Source organism: Phragmites australis, chromosome 1 (genome assembly GCF_958298935.1).
Source record: "Phragmites australis chromosome 1, lpPhrAust1.1, whole genome shotgun sequence".
Lineage (NCBI taxonomy): Eukaryota > Viridiplantae > Streptophyta > Magnoliopsida > Poales > Poaceae > Phragmites > Phragmites australis.
Window position 1 is genome coordinate 54532885 of NC_084921.1, and position 24533 is coordinate 54557417.

A 24533-nucleotide genomic window follows, 5' to 3' on the forward strand; every position below is an offset into this window, starting at 1 on the left:
CTAGCCGTTGCCTAACCACTCACTTTTTCTGTGAACACCGGATGATCCGATGCACACGTCTCTGTTAACACTGGACAATCCGGTGAGTTACTTTTTCAGACTGCTGATTTGACAGTTGTCAGTAACCGTTGCAAAATGCTCTGGTGTTCTTCCATATAGCATCACCGGATAGTCTGGTGAGTTATACTCTATTTCCTCAAAAATAAGGAGCTTCTGTTAAATAGTCCGGGGATGACTCCTTTAAGTCACCGAACAATCCGGCGCATATAACTTCACTTTTCTCTGAAAAATAATTCTTATGTTAAATGCTCCGGTATATAGTTCCTTCCATCACTGGACAATCCGATGATTTCAATTTGAAGTTTTCTCAGAAACGACAGATAGTCCAGTGAGTATAAAACATAAGTAAAGTGCGAAATTAAAACTTGCATGAAAAAAATGCTAGAAGCTAAATGCGGAATATAATAAGAGGACACCAAATTTTTTCTGAGGTATCGAAGAGTTGGCACTCTCCACTAATCCTCGTTGGAGCATTCACATAAGGATGTCGCTCCCGCTTAAGTCATCGAGACTCAAGTGCTCACTAGTGATTGCCACTTCTCCATCTCCGGATTGGCGGGTATTAAACCAAGTACACGAGCTTCCCAGGGCTCCCACAAGACCTCCAAGAGCTCACCGAGAACACCTCCAATCTCCACGACCGGCTAGGTGTTGCCAACCACCAAGAGTAACAAGCTAATTGGTTCACTTGATACCAATCAAGCCTGCAACAACAGCTAGATGCACACTCACTACTCTTTGAACACTCATGGAGTCCTTAATCTTCAATTAAGAACTTGCAAATCACTTTAAGTGCTCTCCCTTGCCTTTAGATGACACACAATGTGTATGAATGTTTCTGAGCTGCAAGAGAGACGAATGAAACCAAGTGATGAGGTATATATAGGCTAGAGGTCCAAATCTAGCCGTTGCCTAACCACTCACTTTTTCTGTGAACACCGGATGGTCCGATGCACACGTCTCTGTTAACACTGGACAATCCGGTGAGTTAACTTTTTCAGACTGCTGATTTGACAGTTGTCAGTAACCGTTGCAAAATGCTCTGGTGTTCTTCCATATAGCATCATCGGATAGTCTGGTGAGTTATACTCTATTTCCTCAAAAATAAGGAGCTTCTGTTAAATAGTCTGGGGATGACTCCTTTAAGTCACCGAACAATCCGGCGCATATAACTTCACTTTTCTCTGAAAAATAATTCTTATGTTAAATGCTCCGGTGTATAGTTCCTTCCATCACTGGATAATCCGATGATTTCAATTTGAAGTTTTCTCATAAACGACAGATAGTCCGGTGAGTAAAAATCCTTTTTACACCGGACAATCTGGTGAAAACAAACTTCATGTAACTCGTCTAATTCAATTGACTTTGAGTTCTGACTTCTCAACTTCTCACCTATTGATTTATTTGAGCTACCTAGTGCTAGATTTTTGCAAATGTGCATCCAACTATGTCTAGACTCAACTAGGTCAAACTGCAATATTTAGCCCCCTTTATAGTACGGTCAAAAGACAAAAGATGACCTATAACTATTCCAAGTGTCATTCATCACCTTGTGACACTTAGAATTAGAAGGTCATTAATCTTGACATAAAAGTTATTTGATCGATCAATATAATTCCATGAGGGATCAAGAAAACCATTCAATCATTGTGAATTAAAGAATTTGAATTCCTTCAAAACATACGCATTAGTCACAATGATATGATTATCATTAATCACCGAAACACTTATCACTTACCTAGGGGTCTAGATGCTACACATGATATATCACACAATGAGGAATAAAAATAACATTACATTAGAACATCACATGGCTTAGCATCACACTAACATAGATAAGCTAAAAATCAACGACTGACACACCACATAGTTTAATACACCATTACAATAGATAGTCTTACATGTCCAACATTGGAAGTGATAGAAGGTTTAAGAGAGAAGAAACTAAAATAGTTCCGGGTTCTGGCAAAAGAACATAATAGGAGAAAGATGAATGTTCTCTCCCCCTTTGGCATTAAAACACCAAAAAAGAAAGAGAAACAGGAAAAGGTATCACTCGTTGCCCTCCTCATAGTCATCATCTCCATCTCCACTGCATCATCATCCTTGCCATTTGAGCTCTCCTCAGCTCCCCCAAGATCCTCTTCTTCATACTCTTCCTGAATTTCGCTATCTTGAGCATGAGTGGCGGTGAAGGGTCATGCACTCACTGCAGTAGCTTGGGCAGCATCATACCAAGCCCAATGAGTTCTAAAAAACTTCGGGCTCACTATCCTCTTCCCCAAAGACCACCGGAGAGCAAGGAGGCTTAATTCTCAAATGAGCATGAATATCTTTTTTGTCTCCCTTCAAGCTTCCTTAGCCTCATGTTGGTGCGATACTTATGCTCTTTAATCTTCACTGCATTGCTAGTGCATACTTTGAAAATAGCCTTGAGAGCCCTCTTGATAAAAGAGGATAAGGAACTACGCTTTGTTGTCACCCTAGATGGAGATGGCATGCTTGCAGGCCCACTTGCTTGACCAACTTTTGATCTTATTCTCAACGGCTCATGTTTTACTTCCTTCACATAAGTTCTCCTTGTAACCCTCTCAATCATATATATGATAAATGGAGCGTCTTATTAATTCTCTATGGGACTAATACATGTTCATAAACTCATTAAACTTTATTAGTCCCTTAATTGCTTATCATCAATTAACCAAAACCCACATAGGGGGCCTACATGTACTTTCAGGCCCTGTGGGAGATACATCAATCCCATCAATTCCCAACTTTTACTGATGATGGACACATAGTCCTATCCAGCCCATGGCACACAACTGACACTTCTAAAAGCACTGGTGAACAGCTCACTCACCACCGAGGAGGTACGCACGCTATTGAGTTATCACTGTGTGGCCGTACCTTCGAGTGTTCATAATCATGGATACGACTATCTATATAGGTTTACACTCTGCAGAGGCTGTACACTTTACCCACAAGATATGCACATACTTCATCATTGTTATGGCTATAGTAGGCATAACGAGGTCATGTAACCAACGAGTTTCACCACAATATCTACACACGGGACACACTAAGAGGGCTTATAACAAGAGGGTTCACATGGAGTTTCCCAATGCTCACTTAGAATCCCTAGCCGGATCATGGGACTCCACTTAGATCGTCTGAGTCTTCTCCTGATTCCCGTTACATCTATATCTATTGAGTGGATATCGGGTTTACCTATTGGGTTTGAGACGAAGCCTTACCCATTCATGGCATGTGGTTACACGAGGATTGCTTAGTACCATGACATATGAACCGGTCCTTATACGGTCATGACAACTATCTCCCAGCAGAAAAAACACAAAGATGAACCTGCTCGTAGTCACATCTCAAGGAGTACCTTACTTACTTTCATCAAAATAGGTTTTAGTTCCATTAACACACCCATTTTAACACGCTCACGCTACTAAGGCACTACACACATTATTTTCACACAATTCACAAAATCATGATTAAAATATTAATTATTCATTACTCATCTTGAAGAGTATAAAACCCTAAGCATGCTTATAAATAAGACATTCATTTAAACAATTATTATAGTTGGTGTTGAGGACCACACTATACAACACGTGATGCTATTCTTGTAGGTCCACAAACGAACCGTAGACTCACTGTGCTTAAATGCAAGAAAAGGATTGCACTGAAATGCTAAGTAATCAAGGTGCTTGCGACAGCCTAATGCAGATATTCTAATTATATTGCTAGCTTAAGGAATTCATGATGATGTGTGTCTGTCAGGAGCGTTATGGTCAAGTTTATTTGTTCTGTGCATGCTGTATTGGCCATTATATATATTGGCGTAAACCTATGTATTGTCTTCCAAAAGAAGAAAAGACGAGCAAAATTTGTCTGAATATGGATGTTACAATTCGGAAGCCTAATTATTGAACTACTGGAAACAAGATTAAGCGTCGCATTCGTTCAGCACTATTCCAATTTCCACGTGAATAAATTTCAATTGGTTTGACGTTTTCTCATCTGACCTTTTGCTGTGACTTTGACGTAACCAGTATTCTGTAGCTGTGAACACACCAATTAAGTCGCACTCACAGCATGCGCGTCATACAGGGCGCCAAAAATCTCCTCCAGTGTTCTGTTTCCGTGGAACCAGACATTGCGGTAGGTTTTTTTTAGTCAATCGAATACGTATGCAGCTAGCGTTTTGTGCTGAGCATGTACCAACACAGACCAAATTAAATTGACTTGGACCCTATTTACAATCACACCCTCCTCAAAACAAAAGTGTAGTAGTAATTGGAGTAACAACAGCCTGCATGGACTAGCAACCTGCAACAAGATAACAAGGAGGGAGAGACGGGAGGGAGAAGAAGAGGAGGGACTGGGAAGGAAGAAAGAGGTAGTCTTTGAAAGACCGTCTTTCCTAAACGTGTATCTTGCGTCTGCCACTGTACATATAACAATGAGATGCGCCCAGTCAAACCATAAAAAAATCAGCCGGGGTCGGGTGCAGATGCGCCGACTGCATCCTGCCAACTCGTAAGAAACAACCAAAAGCATTTGCCCAGGATCCTACAAAGATGGCGGTGCTGCCGGAGACATCCGCGGCCGCTGCTGCTGTGCGCCGTGTGAAACGGCGACCTCTCCCGCAACACGGCAAGGAGCAAGGCAGGCGGCGTCCATCCAAACCCATCATCATCCATCCGTCTGATCGGTCCTTGGCTGACTCCTTGCTCACGCACGTCCGACGCGCGGCTCCCGTGGCTGCCTCGTCTCATTGTCGACACAGCCGTCGCGAATTAAACTGGACGATCCATCCGCCACGCATGGAGTTGTGCTCGCCATGCACATACTTTGCGCTTCTTAGCGTAACTACCACCTGCCATGACAACCATTATATAAAAAATAATTAAATAAGATACAAAATTAATGATTCATCACGTCACTAATAATAACTTATCAGTAATGAATTATCATAACTCAATCATTAGTGACTAGTCAAGTTATAGCTTATTACTAATGACAACTCGCTAGTCATTACTGATAGATCAAGTTATGATCCATTATTATAAAGAATTAGCTCATATTTTTTACCTATTTTTGTTTTAAAAAAAATTCAGATCTTATCACTTATCATAAAGATTATCCTTCCAATAGACAGACAACCGTGATCACATGTCCATAACCTCATTATTATCGCCACATAACCATCAAACTATTAATTGATCTCAATGTGGTTGTAGTTACAGTATTATCCAAGCAACACAAAAGAAAAATAAAAAGAAATATAGTTTATTAGGCAAATATCATGTCCTCCTTTATTTGACTCTGGTCTCTAACATCAATTCTAGTAGCATGTCCTCAAATTCAAAATGTTGTGAGTCAGTCAATGTACGGTCCACTTCAACACTCTGAAGAGGAGAACAACATATTAATCTTTTTAACAGGACAACCGTTTATGTTATATCAAACAGTACAAAGTAAAAAAGCCTCTGACTAAGTCAAGCAAACACTTACTTCTATAGTTTTTATATATGGATATGTGCGTAGCATGATGCCATATATATTTTTATTTTTCTCTTATTTTTTTAACCTCAGCAGTATTAGAATAGGAACTATAGTATATTTTTACTCAAGTTTGATATAAGTAGTGGCAGCTATGGACATAAATGTGTGTTCTGAAAACGGTGCAAAAACTTCAGAGGTCGAAAACTTAATCTTCCAAGCCGTTTTTGGGTGTGAAAATTCTTGAACCCGACGAAGTGGAAGAGAAATGGATGTAACTTTTTATAAGATGCTCGTAGAGTAAAAAAAAAATATTAAAATCAGACTTCGTTTGCAAAAATTAGGCATGTTTTACTAAAAGCACTCCGAATCACCTATCAAATTGCAATGGCCACAGAGAGAGAATGGTCGTCAGTGTGGATCCGATGGGGCAACAATCAAGCTCATTTAAAAGAATAAATTGATGTAATTGCACCATTTAAACTCTGGTAACTATAATTTAAGAATTGGGGAGTATGAACATTAGTGACAGGTTAAGATTCTGACAAAAAATGTTAAAAGGATAAAATATTTGGTTTTTATTATAACTACGTGATAGATGAGATAGTAGGTGGTTACACGCACTAGGGGAGGTTTTGGGTTCAATTTCTACGGAACACATACTATAAAAACAATATGAAAAATAGCAAGTAAATCATGACGAGTGGTGATAGGCCTGTATTAGGAGGCTTAGGTGAAAAAAATTATTCTTTAACTTTTTCGTATAAAAAACAAAAAATGTTCATCAATCATTAGTGACGAATTAAAAGTATAACAAGTCATTTGTCATAGTGATGGGTTACAGATCATGATCATAACTTGTCACTGATAACTAGTTAAATACGAGAGACAGATATATAATTTATCACTATAATAGTTATCATCTATCACTGTAGAGCTTTTTACAAGTAGTGAAGGCTTGGTCAGTTAATTGACCTGCCTGCCTACATCTGCGCGCCATTGTATTGTACGTACGCAAGTCATTTGGGGCGTTTGCTCTGCTTTAGCTTGCTTGTAGTGTACAGTATGCATTTGAAGGTTTGTAAAGTGAGTAATGGTACACCGTTTTTCAGTTTACATGTAAGTACGGATTTCCACTAGATATGATATGGCAAAAGTAGAGGTGGCTATATCCCTATCTATTAGGATCAAATCTTAGTAATAATTTTGTGTTTTAGATAGAATTTTTTTTAATGATAAGTGATATATACATCAATAATAGAGCGCTCGTGATAACTTTATTAATGTTTAAACTCTATACTTGATATTATGTAAGTATGTATATATATTACTAAGGTTTTAAAAAAAACCACCGCCTTTTGTACTGGATATAATAAATTCATACAGCAAGCTTTTAACAAGAGTGGAAACCGGTCTGATCTTTTTTTACAGATGGCATGGACAGACTGTGTGCGACAAGTAGTACGGTTCTAATTAAAACCGTACTGTAAAGCAAGATGAGAGCACGGAAACAAACAACGTAGTACCACGTGACAATGCAAACCACTTATAGCTAGTAGTACGTACGATACTGGATACTACTTCGTAACGTTTTAGAGTTAATATAAATATTAAGTGAAAGATAAAATAATTACTTACTCTATTTTAATATTATTTATTGTATGAGAAATGAGAGGAAGTTAGTTAATGGAGATATAAAATTAGAAAACTTAAACTAAAGTTACTTCAAAATTATAAAATATTATGTATTTTAAGTATTATAAAAAATATAAAACATCATCTATTTTAAGACAGAAAGAATAGGATACCAGGTAGCCAATACTAATAGCTGTACTCGTAAACTGATTTGATCGGTTTGAGTTACCACAGTTACTGTAACTAGTGCCCCAAGACTGTCTTGTACTCCTACGGATCACACACACGGTACACGGGCAGCATGCAGATACTCCAAGGCAACAAGCAGTCGTTAGCAGTGATGAGCACCGAGGCATGAGAGCACGCGCCCGGCAGAGTCCAAAATGCAGCTCCAGATTCATGGACGCCCCCGTCCTCTCCCCCGCTCGTCACGCCGGGCGTGAGCGCACGCAGGGCCGCGAGGACTGAGGAAGGTGGAGGAGGTCCACCCCCTCTCCCTCCTCCTCCGCTTGTCGTCGCGTCTTTTAATAGGCGGGTTGGCCCGTCCGGACGCCGCGCCAACGCGCTACGCGACGGCCACTTCAATTAGCATGTAGCTACCCGCGCCGAGGCCGAGCTCAACAACAAGGGATCGAGGAGGAGGATCCGGAGGGAGAGGGCCGCATCATTACACGCCGCAGGCAGCTGCGATTGCGCTTGGGCGGCGCCTCCCTCCGCTTTAGCATCTGGTTGTGGGGGTCTTGGATGCGGTCGCCGATGATGGATGGATGGATGCATGCATGCATGGCGGCTTGTTCGGCTTGTTTGGAGCGCTGCATTTGGACGCACCCGCGTGGTACATTTAGGTCGCTATTGCATGCATACTTGCACTGCATATGGGTACGGAGAGGGCCAACCGGCGCCTGCTTCTCTACTTTCAAACGCATCGCATCGCATCGCAAATAGTGGTATGCCGATCTTGAACGCTCATCAAACAATCTTTCTAAACAGTGTTCGTATGTTAATTTCGCACAAGGGGCGAGTAGCTGGATCGCTACTCGGTTGGCCCCTAATTAACTTCACGGATAAAACAATCACTTGCGAAAGGTTTATGCAGAGAGTTATAGACTCATGGCGTGCAAGATACTGTAGTACACTAGGGGTTTTTGGTCTTGCTGTTTTTGTTTTTCTTCAGCAAACACTAGTATTTCTTTGAAGATATGTTTTTTTGTCTCGCTGTTTAAGTTTTTTTTTCAGCAAATCGATTAGCTTTTTTATCTCCCAAAGATATTGCTGTACTAGTTCTATTGTTTTCTGAAACCCGCCACGCAGATGGAGAATAAAGCCAGGAAGAGGCAGGAAAGAAACAAGCGAGCAAGAAGTGGGCGTTTTTGTTTTGTTGCGGCGTTGGAGGAATAACGAGGCCCCCAACACGCCATGGCATGCTCCTTATTCGTCCTCTCGCCACGTCGCGACAACGCTCGTGGGGTTTCCTATTTATTACAGTATGACGCCAAAAGCTATGTATGAGTATGCATGGGTACAACCAGACTTTTCTGCGGGTGCAGCCCTATCCTGTCCCCAAATAGCAAAATACGAAAAAGGGTATGTCTCACCAGTAGTATGCCTCAGTACCGTACGAAAAAGGTGTTTACTTCTTAGCAAGTGAATTAACGACTGATAATAAGACTATGTCCAACGGATTTCCTTCAGAGGCCAAAATCTCTTCACGACGGGATTTTCGTTTCCTTCAGCGTTCCAACGGATTCCCTTCACGGTTCCCGTCGCGAAGGGATTTTCAGAGTCATTCCCTCCAGCACGGGATTCTCTCTCCTTTCCCTTCGCGATTCCCCTCGAAGAGAAGTTGTTGGAGATGAGAGGAAATAAAGGGAATGAAAATGGGGAAGGGAACCGGGAAGGGAACAAAATGAAGGAAATATTGTTGTGGACAGTCTAAGCTTAGGTTTGCTTTTGGCATGTCTCGTTAAAACAGAATTATCTTATAGTAAGTCTACAACAAGATGTTTATGATAATTTTATTAATTTTTAATATTCATATCGTCAATCTTTAGTAGATGTTATATGAGTGTGTATGAACAGTAGTATAAGTATGTATGTGGGTCAAGTTGTACTTGTATTTTCTAAAAGGTGAATCAATGGCTGTGAGAAATTGCAGCGCAACGTACATGCTGATCATGAGGAACACATTCTCGTAGCAAGAAAATGGTGATGAGCATCAGCTTGGTAAGGAGATGAAGTTAGGATGAACGTACAAATGAGACAAAGTATAACGATATTACATGACATTGTAGGATGTGTGAGTAGAAGTGGAGTAGTAGAGGTAATTATGGCACAGCCAGGCGCCGTCAATATTGAGCAGAACTATTCTCTCACTAAAGTTGCTAGAAGAGTCAAGGTGGAGTAAAATCAAGCCTACCCAAAATCTGTTAGTCTTAATTTAATCCGAACTCGACATAGAAAACAGACAAAAACTAACATTCAAACTTGTATTGTCGGTATCCGTCTGGTTTTTACTCTCAAATCTAGATATCTCTCATCAGCAAGTCGGTGGAGATGGGGGCACCGACAGCGGTTGCGTGGGGAGGCGACTATGCGTGGTGGCGTGGGGTGACGGTGGTAGCTGAGCGTGGCGGTGCTGGCAGCAGCGCATGACGATGGTGATGACGTGTGGTGGCTGCAGCACAGGGTCCAAATTGGGGAGGCGGGGATCAACACCCATCTGACCGGGGTGTCCAAATCAGGGAGAGAGATGAGTGTTGGGCTGGTAGATGGGCCGATAAAAAGTGAAAATTGGATGACTTGTATCTGGCCTAAGCCACGGGCAAATTCAGAAATCTGAGCTCGATTCAACCCATCTTGGTACCCGATCCAATAAACCTATGAATAAAAATTTAGAATCAAACTTGTACATGTCAATAAGAATCCACATATCCAATTGCCAGTCGGGGTGGTTGCCCTTGGCTCCTCTCATAAATTCCTCGGTCGACCATGTCCATCTAGGCTAGCCTATGTGGGCTTGCCCGACCGCAGACTTGGTTTGGTGCCCAGTTCAGCAAGCCAAAATTTGGCTAGATGTCAAATTTTATCTTTCAAAATAGCATTTGGTTTGTGACAAAGTCAAATTTGGCCAACCAAAATTTTAAAAGCTCGTTTTTCTGGTCCGAGTTGTACCGGAAACGTAATACAAATTTTTTGACCAGCTAAGTTTTTTAGAAACATAATCAAATTTTAACCTCAAACAAAATAAAAACCAAATTATCAAAACACGGCTAAATTTTGGTAAAATTCAGTTTAGCCGGAAACCAAACACACCCAAAAGTCTCCGCTTTTTTTTTGTCGCGAGCGCACACGCCCCCAAAAGTCCAAAACACAGGCTGCTCTGCGCTCCTCTCCCCTCCTCCCCTCCGCTGGACAATAAAGACAACCACCCTGCCTTCCTCTTCTCCAACTCCTCCCCCTCCTCTGCTCTTCCTGCTCTCTTTATATCTTCACCACCTGCCGCCCTCTCTCCACCTTCCGTTCGTCTCTCTGCGCGAGAAGCACCTAGCCCACAACCACCATCTCCTCTCTTGCAAAGGGAGCCAGCTGCTAGGAGAAGGCAGCAGCTGGTTCTTTCTCCCGAGGTGAGCCAGCGCTTCTTTCTCCCCCCCTCTTCTGTTTTGTTCGTTTCTGGTTTTGAGCCAGCGATGGCGCTGTGCGCCTGTGCTTGGCTCCAGTGATGCCTCCCTCTCTCCTCGCTGCCGTGGTTGTAAATACAATAAAGCTCTTCACTGCCGCCTGCCGCCTGATGCGTGCAGAAATAAATGGTGGCTCTGTGTCTGTGCTGCCTAACTAGTGATTTCCTTTTGTCCTTTCTCTCCCCCTTGCTCTGAGAAATCTGGCCACCGGGTTGTATTTTTGTTTCTCGAGCTGTTCCTGCTTGTTGCAACCTCCTTGGCCTTTTGGTCCTTGTTCTTCTCTGCCTGTTCGATACTGTGTCCGGATACTTATCACCAGCACAGCGTGATGATATAGTATCGTCATCTTTCATTGCCCAATCTATGTATCCTATCTAAAGCTGATTATTATTAATCGATTTCTTGCTCTGTCTCCTTGCTCATAATCACCCCTCTCTTTGCGCATGCAGGCTTTGGCAGGTCGCCTCCTACTCTCCTACAGTCCCACTGACCCTACCCTCTTGGCGCTGCGGTGTCAGAGACAAGAGAAACCTCAGCAGCATCAAATGTTCCTGTGCTTCACCATTTCCGTCGTATAAATCCACAACAGAGAGAAAGAGAGAGAAAAGGAGATCAAGATTGAAGCTTTTGTTGATTGGTTCATTGTTAAGTAGTGGTGGTCGTGTGTGAAGAAGACGACCAAGAAGCAGAGCTGGCGAGGCTGATGATCCAGGACGAAGGCTCGTCGTCGTCGGTCACATCATCCCCGCTGCAGAACTTCTCCAACATGCCGCTCCACCCGGCCGCCGCCGCCGCCGCGTCACCGACACAGCCCTGGCTGCTGCGGGAACTGCGCTCCGACGAGCGCGGCCTCTGCCTCATCCACCTCCTCCTCAACTGCGCCGCGGCCGCGGCCGCGGGGCGGCTCGACGCCGCCAACGCTGCGCTCGAGCACATCGCCTCGCTCGCCGCGCCTGACGGCGACGCCATGCAGCGCGTGGCGGCCTCCTTCGCGGAGGCGCTGGCGAGGCGCGCGCTCCGGGCGTGGCCGGGCCTGTGCCGGGCACTGCTCCTGCCCCGTGCGGCGCCCACACCGGCGGAGTTCGCCGCCGCGCGACGACACTTCCTCGACCTCTGCCCTTTTCTCCGCCTCGCCGGCGCCGCCGCCAACCAGTCCATCCTGGAGGCGATGGAGTCCGAGAAGATCGTGCACGTTATCGACCTCGGCGGCGCGGACGCCACCCAATGGCTCGAGCTCCTCCACCTCCTGGCCGCGCGGCCGGAGGGCCCGCCCCACCTCCGTCTCACTGCCGTCCACGAGCACAAGGACGTCCTCACCCAGACGGCCATGGTCCTCACGAAAGAGGCCGAGCGCCTGGACGTTCCCTTCCAGTTCAACCCCGTTGTCTGCCGCCTGGACGCGCTCGACGTAGAGTCCCTCCGCGTGAAGACCGGCGAGGCGCTGGCCATTACCTCGAGCCTCCAGCTGCACATTCTCCTCGCCTCCGACGACGACTCCGCCGCAGCCGTTGGCAAGGACAAGGACAGGCGCAGCCCGGAATCCGGGCTGTCCCCGTCAACGTCCCGTGCGGACGCGTTCCTGGGCGCGCTGTGGGGGCTGTCGCCGAAAGTGATGGTAGTGACGGAGCAGGAGGCGAGCCACAACGCGCCGGCGCTGACGGAGCGGTTCGTGGAGGCGCTCAACTACTACGCGGCGCTGTTCGACTGCCTGGAGGTGGTCGCGGCGCGCGGGTCGGTGGAGCGCGCGCGCGTGGAGAGGTGGATGCTCGGTGAGCAGATCAAGAACATCGTGGCGTGCGACGGCGCGGAGCGGCGGGAGCGGCACGAGCGGCTGGAGCGGTGGGCGCGACGGATGGAGGGGGCCGGCTTCGGGCGCGTGCCCCTCAGCTACTACGCGCTGCTGCAGGCGCGGCGGGTGGCGCAGGGCCTCGGCTGCGACGGGTTCAAGGTGCGCGAGGAGAAGGGTTCCTTCTTCCTGTGCTGGCAAGACCGCGCCCTCTTCTCCGTCTCCTCCTGGCGCGGCCGCCGCTTCGACTGACCGACCGACACACCCGGCGCGCCGCATCGCGTCGGCGGTGGCGTCCTGTATCCTTCCCGTATTTGTGCGAAGGAGACGTAGATTTGCTCATGTTGTGTCAGGTGCTCGTCACGTTCACCTCGCGTCGCGTCGCGTCGCGTTGGCTTCTTACATTTTTTTTGGTTTCACTACTTCTTCTCCCTTATTTTAGGGTGGTGTCGTGTTAGATTTCAGGTCAGCTGAAGTGGATGTGTTGTTTTGTTCATAGTGTATCCTTTTCCGTTTTGGATGAAATGCATAGACTTCTCGTAGGAATGAACTACTAACGAAGTGAAGCCCCCCCCCCCCCCCCCCCATATTTGACGAACCGATTGGATTCACCATCACCTAGCATATTTGATGAACCGATTGGATTGTTTGTTCATTGCATTTGGCAAAATATAGTGCTAAAAAACAAACGTGAATCTCGTACGAGTTACGTAAAGGCTGAGCGTGGTTAGTGGAGAGGCATCTCATCGCTGACTTTAGGCGTTGGTTGGTTGGATGGATCTTCATATGTCATGGAAAGCAAATACCGACCTTTTTCAAAAAAGAAACCAACAATTTGGACTTTGCTCTGAAATTCGACGTGTCGGAACTTTCACGGAATCGCCGGCTTAATTAAGCTCCAAAAGAAGGAATGCATCACGTATGACATGACATGATGCTTCTGGATCGTAGGTTCATGCATGCCTCATAAGATGCAAACTGAGATCACGGAGTCGTTGGTAGTAAGAAGTACTGCCATCGATTCTGCGACTGCGAGCACGCTTCATAAGATGCTTTGGGTCGAGCCAATCTGCATCCACTTTCATTCATAATCTAGTAGACTCGTGCCATAATTTCCAAGCATTGTGTATTCGCGGCGCAGGTGTACCATTCCACCTAGCCTTTTTGATTTGAGAAACCAAAATACAATATGGCAAATCCTACGCATATACTCACACCATCAGTACCAATCGTACATACTCACCTAACATTTATTAAAAATTAGAGATATGTAGTTTGAAAGTTAATGATTCCACCTAGCTTAATTCTCATCACTATCACCATCTCCTCGTCCAAGGAGAGCAGCTGCTTTTGAGTCGAGGAAGATTATCGTCGCCACGCCATCAACAACGCTAGTCGAAACTCTACCCGGCAGCTGGAAAGACAATCGGTTCATTCATCTGCAGCCAAAAAGCTCTTGCTATTTTTGCGAAAGCATTTGAAGGACGCAAACCTGCTGCTGCTGTGCTGGCTACCCCTTTTTGACATGTGGCCACTATTCCTTCTCCGAAACGGACTATTCCTTTCCTGGAGGTGCTGTGCTGCTGCCCTTTTGAGGTCGTCACACAGCGCTTTTTTGTCGAACAAAAGGGTAGAGACTGAATTTTTAAGCAGACCCTAAAAGAGAAAATAATTGTTTATGTTCATATTTTAAATAAAAAATTATAAATATATACCTCCGTTTTGCAAAATATACGCCCGGTGCCATCTTTATTAGGGCCAATTGATAATCTGCCACCATTAAAATAGACTTCACTTATTTACGAGCGGTATTTTTATAATCAAATGGTCCAAGTTTTAGATGGCAAATCATCAAATTTTCCTCTTTATTTGGGCTCTTTTCCGTAGCCCATCTGACGGCCCAGATGATGGGCCTAGTAACGGCCCGGGCAGAACGTCCGGTGGATACAACCCGCAGCCCAGCTTGCCGAGTCGGACGGAGAGGGCGAGATGGCGCGGGCGTCGGGCTCCGGCAGCGGCGAGAGCGACTTCTCCGTGGTCGTGCTGGGCTCCGACTTCGCGACGGACGCCGGCGCCGCGCTCCTCTCCCCCGCCGACCGCGAGGAGTGGCACGACTGCCTCCCCGACCTCTCGGCGCCCGCCGCCGACTTCTCCGACCTCGAAGAGCTCCAGGTCGTCCGCGTCCAGGGAAGCGACAGGGCCGGCCGCTGCGTCGTCCGCGTCGTCGGAAAGTTCTTCCCGGGTGCGCAAACTTCTTCTTACTGTCCTTCCCCGCTCGCAATTTGGGGTCTTGTCGATTGATAGTAGGCGATACTTGATGCGCTTATAAGGACGGAGGACTGAGCATTCCTACAACGATGGGGTTCAACTAGATCTCGTCTTTGCGGGTAGTTTATAACTGGGTTTGACATGTAAATTTCGTACCAAATATACAGCGGAGATATTTGCTAGATGGGATTTTGAGTTCACCTAAAATGATTTGATGATGGATTGGTGTTGCAGGTTCACAAGTACGAACGGATTAACTTTTATTCAGTGGATGATAACTTATATGCTAACTTTTCACTGAGGTTGGATACGTGGAGCTTTTGACTGAATTGATCTTAAATTTATATTTCTGGCGGAACATCCACACATTACATGTATTAAGTGCAATATTTGATGAAGGCTGAAACTTATGGTATTACACTGAAGTTCCTCTGCCAGCAGAGGCCGTAATTTCTCATGATCATTCTAAATTCAGGCTGAACGATCAATCTGCTGTAACTGTTTTCTGAATTGCTTGACGTTAGTGCCAGCCAGTATATCAGTAGACCAGATCATTATTTTTATTCCTTCACTATCATAATCTTGTTAGTGCTTTGTTGTTAGAAGCTTAGCATGTTATTGCTCCCCAGTTTTTTCCCAGTATCATTGTTAACATCACATTTGCTTTGGAATATTCGGACTTCCAGCACCAGTAATTGACGGTGAACGCCTGAAGAGGTATGTGTTCCACAAGCTACACACCGAATTACCAGAGGGTCCATTCTGCATTTTGTACGTGCACAGTACTGTACAGTCAGATGACAACAACCCTGGGATGTCAATCTTGAGGACGATTTATGAGGAGCTTCCACCTGTATATAAGGAAAGGCTTCAAGTATTCTACTTCTTACATCCTGGGCTTCGCTCCAGGCTGGCCATCGCCACACTTGGCAGGCTATTCTTAAGTGGAGGGTCAGTACTCTTTCATATAGTCCTCAGGCATTACTATTGTAGAAGCGACTTAAGCTGTTTCATAATGACATTGACAAAAAAAATCTACAAAATAATGATGTCATAAAACTGTACCTAGTCCACCCCGCCATACCTACCTACAAGAGAAACACGTAAATAGTCATAACGAATTATAGAGTACTGCTGATCCTTTTCCTGTCGGTGGAAGATAAGTATATCAACATAAGGTTTTAAATGGAATACAAGCTGCATTTTAACGAGGAAAAGCTAGAGTGAACACAGTCAGTGACAAAGGAACACAAGATAGTCATTACTGATCTCATATGTTACCCAGAATGAGAGTAAAGTCACTAAACAGACCAGCAGGTATATCATCGTCTGTTAAACCGTTTACGAAAAAGGATCATACCGGTCCCTATATTCAGGAGCTATGGTTCAAATGGACTGGGTGTTCAATTTCTCTATTCTTTATTTGAGGTTCTAGTTTCAACTATTAGGATATCGGCTGGAAGCTACTATACTGCAACTTTGTTCTAGTTGTGCCTTCTGCCAAGAAACATTATACTGAACTCTAATAACACAACCTGGATCTGTTAGATATTTTACTTTATTAGGAATTAGATCGGTCTTTTGATTTCTTGCTCCTAATGCATGTTCCTAAAATTAGTTCAGTTTTGAATAAACAGTTTCCTGACCTCTGTTAATCGTCCTTACAGGTTGTATTGGAAAATCAAGTACATCAGTCGACTAGAATATCTCTGGGGGGATATGAGAAAAGAGGAGGTTGAGATACCAGAGTTTGTTATTGAGCATGACAAGGTTCTTGAGCACCGACCACTGACCGATTATGGTATAGAACCCGATCCTCTACATCTTGCTGATGTACCTGCTGTGGGGTACTCTCTTGGAAGGTACGAAGATAAATGGTCTCCTGAAGATCGATGGTATTCTCGCAATTACATGTGATTTGTTTGGGTAGCCAAAGGCTTAAAACTTTATTGTATAGTAATAGGTGAGTATGGTGATGTGTAATGCCAGGTTGATGTGAAAACCTTGTCGAAGGTCATGTCTCAAACTTTGTAATCCAACTTAACACCTGTTTCAAAACTATTGGGCAGACGCCATGTGACGTGATTTGAAATACCCGATGGTTGATGTTCAACTTCATATTTGCGTATTTACTTCGATAGTGAATATGTTCATCATAAAAGCAAATTTTTTTTTCTTGGTGCGTGCTTAATCCTTTTGTCTTGTGAAAATTTTTGTAGTCTTCTATTTTGTATTTTTTGTAAACCAATCTCACGCTATTTCTAGACTTATTGTCAAGACTCAGATGGCAGGCACGCCAATCTTAGCAGTTTTGCAATTCGCAAAAAGTAAAAAAACCCTAGCGGTTTCGAGAAACCAAAAGCACTAGGAACTATATCTCAGCAAGGAAACATATAATTAACCATATGTCACGAGCCTCTCGAAAACAAGTTTAACGTATTACATCTTGCCGCTCTAAAGCTGTCAAGAAGTTATTATTCCAATATTCTAGACAATTTGCACCTTGCCATCTAACACGAATATATCGACAAAATGCAACCTTGTCCAAAATCCGCCAGAATAAATACCGTCCTAACTCTAGGATAGTTCCCGGCATCGCTTTGCAGCAGCAACAACAGCATTTATCAGTGTTCCACGAAATGCACCCTTTTCTAGCTCCTGAATCCCGGTTATAGTAGTTCCTGCTGGAGAAGTAACCTGATCCTTCAGTTGACCTGGATGTTTTCCCGTCTGGCTCACCATGGTTGCAGCACCAAGAACCTAAGTAGCAGATAACAAGAAAAAGATTTATGAGAAAGTGTAGACAATGACCATAAAACATTATATAACAGAAGACACTGGTAGAATAAATTGCTTATTTAGTAATATTGAAATGAAACATAATGCATAAAGGAACTCAGTTTACTGAAGCAAAATACAAACGAGTCCGCCAGGAGATGATGACATAAGAGTGGATCACAGCATATCTTACTGTCTGAGATGCAAGACCAAGAGCAAGGTCCCGAGGAAGTCCGGCAGCAACTCCACCATCAGCCATGGCCTCTATTGCTAAGAAAATGTAAGCTGGTCCACTACCACTGTTTACAAAAAGATGGAAATACAGGTTCATTATCGAAATGATCATTAAAGCTTCCTTGAATTGTCATATACAGAATCAGCCACATACCTCAGGCCAGTTACAGCATCAAAATATTTCTCTTCAGCTGTCCAAACTTTTCCAATGGCACCGAATAAACTTCTTACACGATCTTCATCATTCTGAGTAGCCATCTCCCCCAAACACATCACTAAGGAGATGCGCCAACATCAGCAATTGATACACTCCCTTTTCTTGGAGCAGAGAAAGATAAGTTTTCAATAATGTCAAAGATGCCATGGAAGTGACTAATCACATATCCATTTACTAAGTTTTACCAGCAATATAAAAACTCAGCCATGAATCAGAAAAATAAAATAATTGTTTCGTGGTGAACGTGTTGTGAAGCACAATTTGTTACAACCATAGTTATTAAGCATAACAGTACAGCTACTTCGTGAGTCATGATAAATGCTGCATAGCATTTTTCTTGGACTCGCTCAAGAAGCATACTACATTTTACATTATTTAAAACAGTTATGATGAAAAAAATATCACTACATATCTTGATTCAACTGATAACTTGATAAGAAAGACTTTGTTAATTATCAAGAATTTGCATGTGTTATGGCTACACGTTCAAAATATGTAAAGCAAACTATATTCTATATAGGAAAAAGATGGAGAGCGGACTGTCAGCATATGCTTACCTGATGCTGCTTGCCCAACAGCTGAAGGGGTGTTTGGCATTACTCTAATAATTCGTCGTTGACCAGACCAATCCTGGAATAGATGAGGAAAAAAACTGGTGACTTTCAGAAATTTGTACAGTCAACGTATTTTAATTTGACCTATATTATCTTTATAGGTTTTAGATTGGCTGCTGTATGGAAATGGTACGTGTTCGAAAATATCGAAAATAATTTCACAAGTTACAATTACAAGGTTTAATTTTAAACATCTACTGCAATATGACTTTTCAAAGTTATGTTTGGAGATCATGTCCATGTCCAAAACGTCGCTGTATTGTCACTAGTACTCTAGTAGTACAACATAACATGCAAACTGTTGATCTAGAAAAATTAACAGTGTCATAGGTAGTAGTATTGTGGAGAGAAAATGCTACATAGCTCAACTTAAAACTTTGACCAGTTAATGTTATTCTTTTCCATAGTTTTAGAAACTATGGTTAGTTTGGCATACAGTGAAAACTACGATTCAACTGAAAATAAAGGGAATAAGGTACTGCAAAGTTTATGGAACAACTGGAAAACATTTAATCACAATCAATCTAAAACAGACAGAAAATTGGTTCCAAATAAACCAAAGAGTTAGCATAGATTAATAAGATTTGAAATGCACGCTGACCTGTAAATCTTTCATTTTGATGCCAGCAGCAATGGACACTAAAAGCTTTTCTTCTGACAACAAGGGCTTCAGCTCAAGTAGAACCTGCTTTACTGCAATTTGATGCGTGCATAATCTCAAAAGAATGAAAAATGGAAGCCCAAAACATTACCTCTACATCACCCTACGCCCTAGCAAATATCACGAGAACAGACTTTTGCAATACATAGCACCGAATGATTTCTGAAGCTTTTAACTTCCTAGCACACAGAACAGCTACATACCTACATTAAGTTCATTCATTGTACAGTTATGCCTACATAATTTACAGAGACGCCTTTTAGCAGTTCGGACTGCGAAATATGATATCTTTGCACAAATAGGATCTTCCAGCCCCGAAATGATAACTCGTAAAATTTCAAAACATAGAGGTACCATCTTTTGAGAAAGGATGGAAAAGCAGGGCCCGATGCTCTTACCAATCTGAGGCTTCACGGAGATGACGATCACATCACTGTCGTCGACCACCTATCACATTTTTTTTGAGCGATGTATAAGAGTGGGTGTTTCTAGAGTGATGGATGAGCAAGTAACCGATCGAGGGGAGGGAAGTCCTAGGAAGGAAGGACTCGAGCAAAAAGGGGAGGCGATGAGATACCAGGGCATTGGTGTCGAGCAAGCAGGCGCCGATGGAGGCGAAGGCCGCGCCGCGCTCGAGGCGGCGATGTGGCGCGGTGCGGATGGCGGAGGCCGGGAGGACGCCCGACGCCGCGACGCCGCGGGCGATGCTCTCGGCCAAGTTGCCCGCGCCGATGAACCCGAGCCGGAACGCATCGCAGCCGTTGGCGGCCGCGGGGGGTGGCACGGGTTGAGGAGGCGGCGCCGCCATTGCGAGGAAGACGAGGGTGCGGAGGATTGGGGTTTTGGGTTTGCCTGGGCTCTCGCGCGATTTCTGACGACTTGGCAGGGGCTTTATGGTAATTTTTTTTGGGGATTTCGTCTCCGCCTGCTTGCTCGCTGGCGCGCCGGTTGCCAGTCGCTAGATTTGTGCCATACAGGACGTAACCTTACTATCAAGAAAAACACTAGCGGTAAATAAAATTTACTGAGGTCACCAGAAACACGATTTATTTGAAATATTGGATATACTGAAAAAACTTCAAACAAATTTAAATAAATTTAAACAAAATACTGATAAATATGATACATTTTTTTCTACGTAGATCCATCACTGATAATATTTTTCTGCTTCAAATCATACGTAACATGTGTTCTGCAGCATCAGAATGATCAGATCATCAATGGATCTATGTACACATTGTATCGGGATAGAAGAGGAAAAGGCAATATGATCACGACTCGCAACAGTCTCACAGGAATTAATTTCCACATTACTCTGTTGAACAAGCGTGCTGTACAAATGGTAATTTGTTGTCATACTTCATCTATAACCATTATCACTTTACATAGAAACAAGGAGTAACCCATGCCTAACTATACAACCTATATCTACTTCCCCTTTCGAGTAAAATTCGTAGGACTTACTCGAACTTCCTGTGAGCTGCAACATCACATGGCATTGCAAAACCCAAAATGACATAAAATGTAGCATGGCAAAGGGCAATCCTCCAAATACAGCTAGAGCTTTACAATCCGAAGAAATACCAAACTAATTTCACACGAGCATACCATCGAATACAAAGAGTGCGCAAGCATAGGCAACAAAAAGCCCATTAAGTGCTGGCTCACCTTGCTCCCGCCGCCAACGCTACCCGTGAGCCGCCGCAGCACAGCCATAACATGAACCCTAACCTCGGCGTCCCCCGCATCGGCAAGCCACGCGAGCAGCGCCGGCACCAGGAGGCTATCCTCATCGTCCTTCTCCCTAAGCCTACCCTCCTCGGCCAACACAGCCACCTCCTGCGACACATGGCAGAGCTCGACCTTTGTGCCGTTCTTGACGCGGACCAGGAGGTCCTCCACATCCATCGCCCCTGTGCGCTGTTCTTGGCATCGCGGTGCAAAGTAGCCAACGCACGAAGAGGCAAGCGATAGCGGCTGACAGTAACTACTGCAAAGGTGGAAACTTTGTGGAAACTTCTCGCGGGTGTCGGAGTGGAGTAAGGGGGAGGACGATGAAGAGGTCAAGTCATTCATGGCTGCCCGAGGTTGGGGATGTGTTGAGTTGCTGTTTGGGCCTTCGATTTTTGGGACACCCACAGCGGCAGGTAAACAAAGGGAAATATTGCCACGATTCGCATTACACCGCTGGTCGAGTAGCTACCATCTTTAACTAGTCGGATTGGCGCTCCTATGTCGCGCCTAATTTTTTTCACAGAACATGACAAAAGAAGTCTAAAAAAATTGTGTTCACCAATTTTTGGCATCTCAATATTTATTCATGAATTTATTAATATTTAACACATTCATTTAATTATGGGAAAAATAATATTATTTTTATGCATGCACATAATTTTAATATGTAGACGACAGTAATATGAACATAACAAAATATTTCTTCATATTTTTTGAGTTTCAAATATTTTTCTGTGCATTTTAGATTATTTCAACCGATTTATCAATATAACTATTATACCTTTCGCTATTTTTCTAGGATTTGCAAAAAAATATATTATACATGTAAATATATAGATATACACATATATACGTATGATCTATATAAACAGTAGCTACAGTACTATGAAACAATAGCTACAGTGCCTTGGACCAATCACTTCAACTCTTGAAGCTTTAATATATAAGTATTGATTTCCAAGATAAGAATGATTCTATTTTGATTACCTTTCTAATGTGCTTTCGATACCGCAAGTTCAAAATTTGGTGGTTAGTACCATCGCAGTAAAACCCTGTCCCTGTACATATCGATACGTGACACTTGGCAGGCAGACTCTCTCTTCCCGCTTCACGTCAGATCATAAGTTATAAGTTAAGATAAGATAACTTAAATCTTTATTTATAGATTACAGTATAAATAAAACAACTCGGTTAAACATTTTATGATACAGCTTCAACTTATGCAGAAGCACACTGTTCACCATGGGCTACGTCTCTATCCCAGCGAGGCGGCCCAAGTATAGCCCAATCTGCAGGAGCACATTGCTCACCAGACCGAACTGGGACAGCCACGTGTCGTTTTTCCAACGGACGATCAGAGTATAGATGTAATATTTTTTAAAGTAGATATTTATTTTTACAATTTTTGGATTTAAGAAGTAAAAATAAAAAAGTTCGCTGATACAAGTTCGTTTTACATACCACTCGATCTTACAATGCTAAAAACCTTCTAAAATAAACGACAGTTCCAAGTAAAAGGTACAAGGTACAAGGTCTCTGCGAGAAAAAAAAGGGTCAGAAGTAAAAAGGCTCACGGCACATTCAATACATACAACATACGATGTATACATACTGAAAGTACATGTACTACTTTCAGTTTGTATGCACAGCTCCACGCCCGGTAAACACTGAACAACAATAGCTGTATTTGTACGCATAGCTCCACGCCCCATCTGGAAGCAGGCACTCATGATCGATGGAGCTGCCTAGTCGCAACACATCTCGCAGATCCAGCAGCAGCAGAGCGCAGCAATACTGAAATCAAACACGTAAAAGGTGACAAGATTTCATCAGGCTTACGGCAAGCTGCAGAGAGCTTGAATAGCAAGGCAGCAGATTTCGATTAACAAAGTAGCAGGAAGTGCTCACCATCCTTCAATGAAGCCTTTCTCTCCGCGTGCGGTTGTCCTCCCCCTGCGCGCCTTCTTCCCGTCCTGCTGCTCTGCGCCTGCCGCACTCGGGTAGCCTGCACATACCCATCCACACATGAACAAAACAAATCAACCAAAAAGAACTTTGATACTAAATCCAGCTATACAGACAAAGGTACCAAAGAAACTGAGGCGTTTTTCGTTGGGCACAAGGATTCAGAAATCAAGACCTGGAGGTGGAGCAGGCTGGCTGTTGCTGTTGCTCTCCATCCTTTGTAGCTTACACAGCAACTTCGTCTAGAGGATGATGCAGCGAGCAATGGTTCTTACTGATAGGTAGTTGTCTTGGTTAGGAATTTAACTAAGTCCATGTCTCTGTGTTTATATAGCCTAGCTGCAAGCCACCTACTACAAGTGTGTTATTGCCTTCCTTGCTGGCTTAGTCTTCTTACAGATAAGCCTTGCCTTCTAACTAATTCTCAACACGCCGAAAGCGATGAAAGGCGAAAGGTGTCATCAACTTTCTAACACCCAGTCAGAGATGGACAACTCGCCGATGGATTCCCTGTTTGATAGGCAACATACAGCTTTGACAAAACTAATAAAGTTGTGTTACGTTTTGTTTCATCTCTTTTACCAGTAATCAATATAAGCATGCACTTCTCCTGCCTTGCTTTCAGAAAAGGAGAGAGAGTAGGGCCGAGATTGGTGAGGTAAATAATCGACTAAATATTTTTTTTATAAAATTGATTTTGTTTGGCTTTCTCCATTGTCCGACATCAAACACCTCGTTTAGCCTTGATCATTTCATCATTAACCATTAAGTTGTATCCATCACCTGCACACAACGAGACAAGTACGGATGCATCTCCAAGACATTCCAACGCCATCACAAGTTAGTCAAAGACAAAAAATAATGCAAAAAATCATATCTCACTGAAACGGTAAACGTTGAATGATTCGATTTTCACTCCTCCTGAGTGCCGAACCACCCGATGTGTCCAATTCAGTAGACCAGACCACTAAAATCCTCTGCAAGAAATATTCCGACATATATTCATATCCATCGTTAGACCATCCGGCATATTCATTCTTGCCAGAACCTGTTTTGCACCCTCTCTAAACAATTACTCTAACGAAGCATCCGACGTACACATTATTTAATACCGGACTATCTGGTGTATTTTTCAATTTTTACTTATTTATTGAAATTCTTAGCCATGTTCTGCATATGAATACCAAATCAACAGACGAGTTTATTTCTTCAGTGCCGGATCATCCAACATGTACAATTTTTCTAGACTTAGTCAAAAAAATCAGCTCTATTTTTTTACAACTTTAATTAATTATGATCATAATTACATTACATATACATGCTCACCATTCAAAAATCATCAAATAAAATCGATCAACTCATTACATATAAATCAATATAAATTAAA

The 24533-nt window shown here is 43.4% G+C and overlaps 3 protein-coding genes across 3 annotated transcripts; 2 read left to right on the forward strand and 1 right to left on the reverse strand.

The window, feature by feature from the left end:
* Window positions 1-10614: 10614 nt before the first annotated feature.
* On the forward strand, window positions 10615-13217 carry LOC133928453 (scarecrow-like protein 3). Its single transcript, XM_062374788.1, has 2 exons — window positions 10615-10835; window positions 11339-13217. Exon 2 carries the CDS (start codon window positions 11593-11595, stop codon window positions 12925-12927), a length of 1335 nt encoding a protein of 444 aa, XP_062230772.1. The 5' UTR covers window positions 10615-10835; window positions 11339-11592; the 3' UTR covers window positions 12928-13217.
* Window positions 13218-14617: 1400 nt separating this feature from the next.
* Window positions 14618-17061, forward strand: LOC133928462 (uncharacterized). The gene is made up of 3 exons (XM_062374799.1): window positions 14618-14917; window positions 15630-15894; window positions 16611-17061. Exons 1-3 carry the CDS (start codon window positions 14665-14667, stop codon window positions 16858-16860), a joined length of 768 nt encoding a protein of 255 aa, XP_062230783.1. The 5' UTR covers window positions 14618-14664; the 3' UTR covers window positions 16861-17061.
* A 254-nt stretch (window positions 17062-17315) lies between these two features.
* On the reverse strand, window positions 17316-20333 carry LOC133928472 (pyrroline-5-carboxylate reductase-like). The gene is made up of 7 exons (XM_062374812.1): window positions 20025-20333; window positions 19846-19894; window positions 19388-19479; window positions 18730-18802; window positions 18110-18230; window positions 17915-18020; window positions 17316-17703 (listed from the first exon to the last, which is right to left on the reverse strand). The coding sequence occupies exons 1-7, from the start codon at window positions 20253-20255 to the stop codon at window positions 17521-17523; spliced, it is 855 nt and encodes a 284-aa protein (XP_062230796.1). The 5' UTR covers window positions 20256-20333; the 3' UTR covers window positions 17316-17520.
* Between the last annotated feature and the right edge of the window lie 4200 nt (window positions 20334-24533).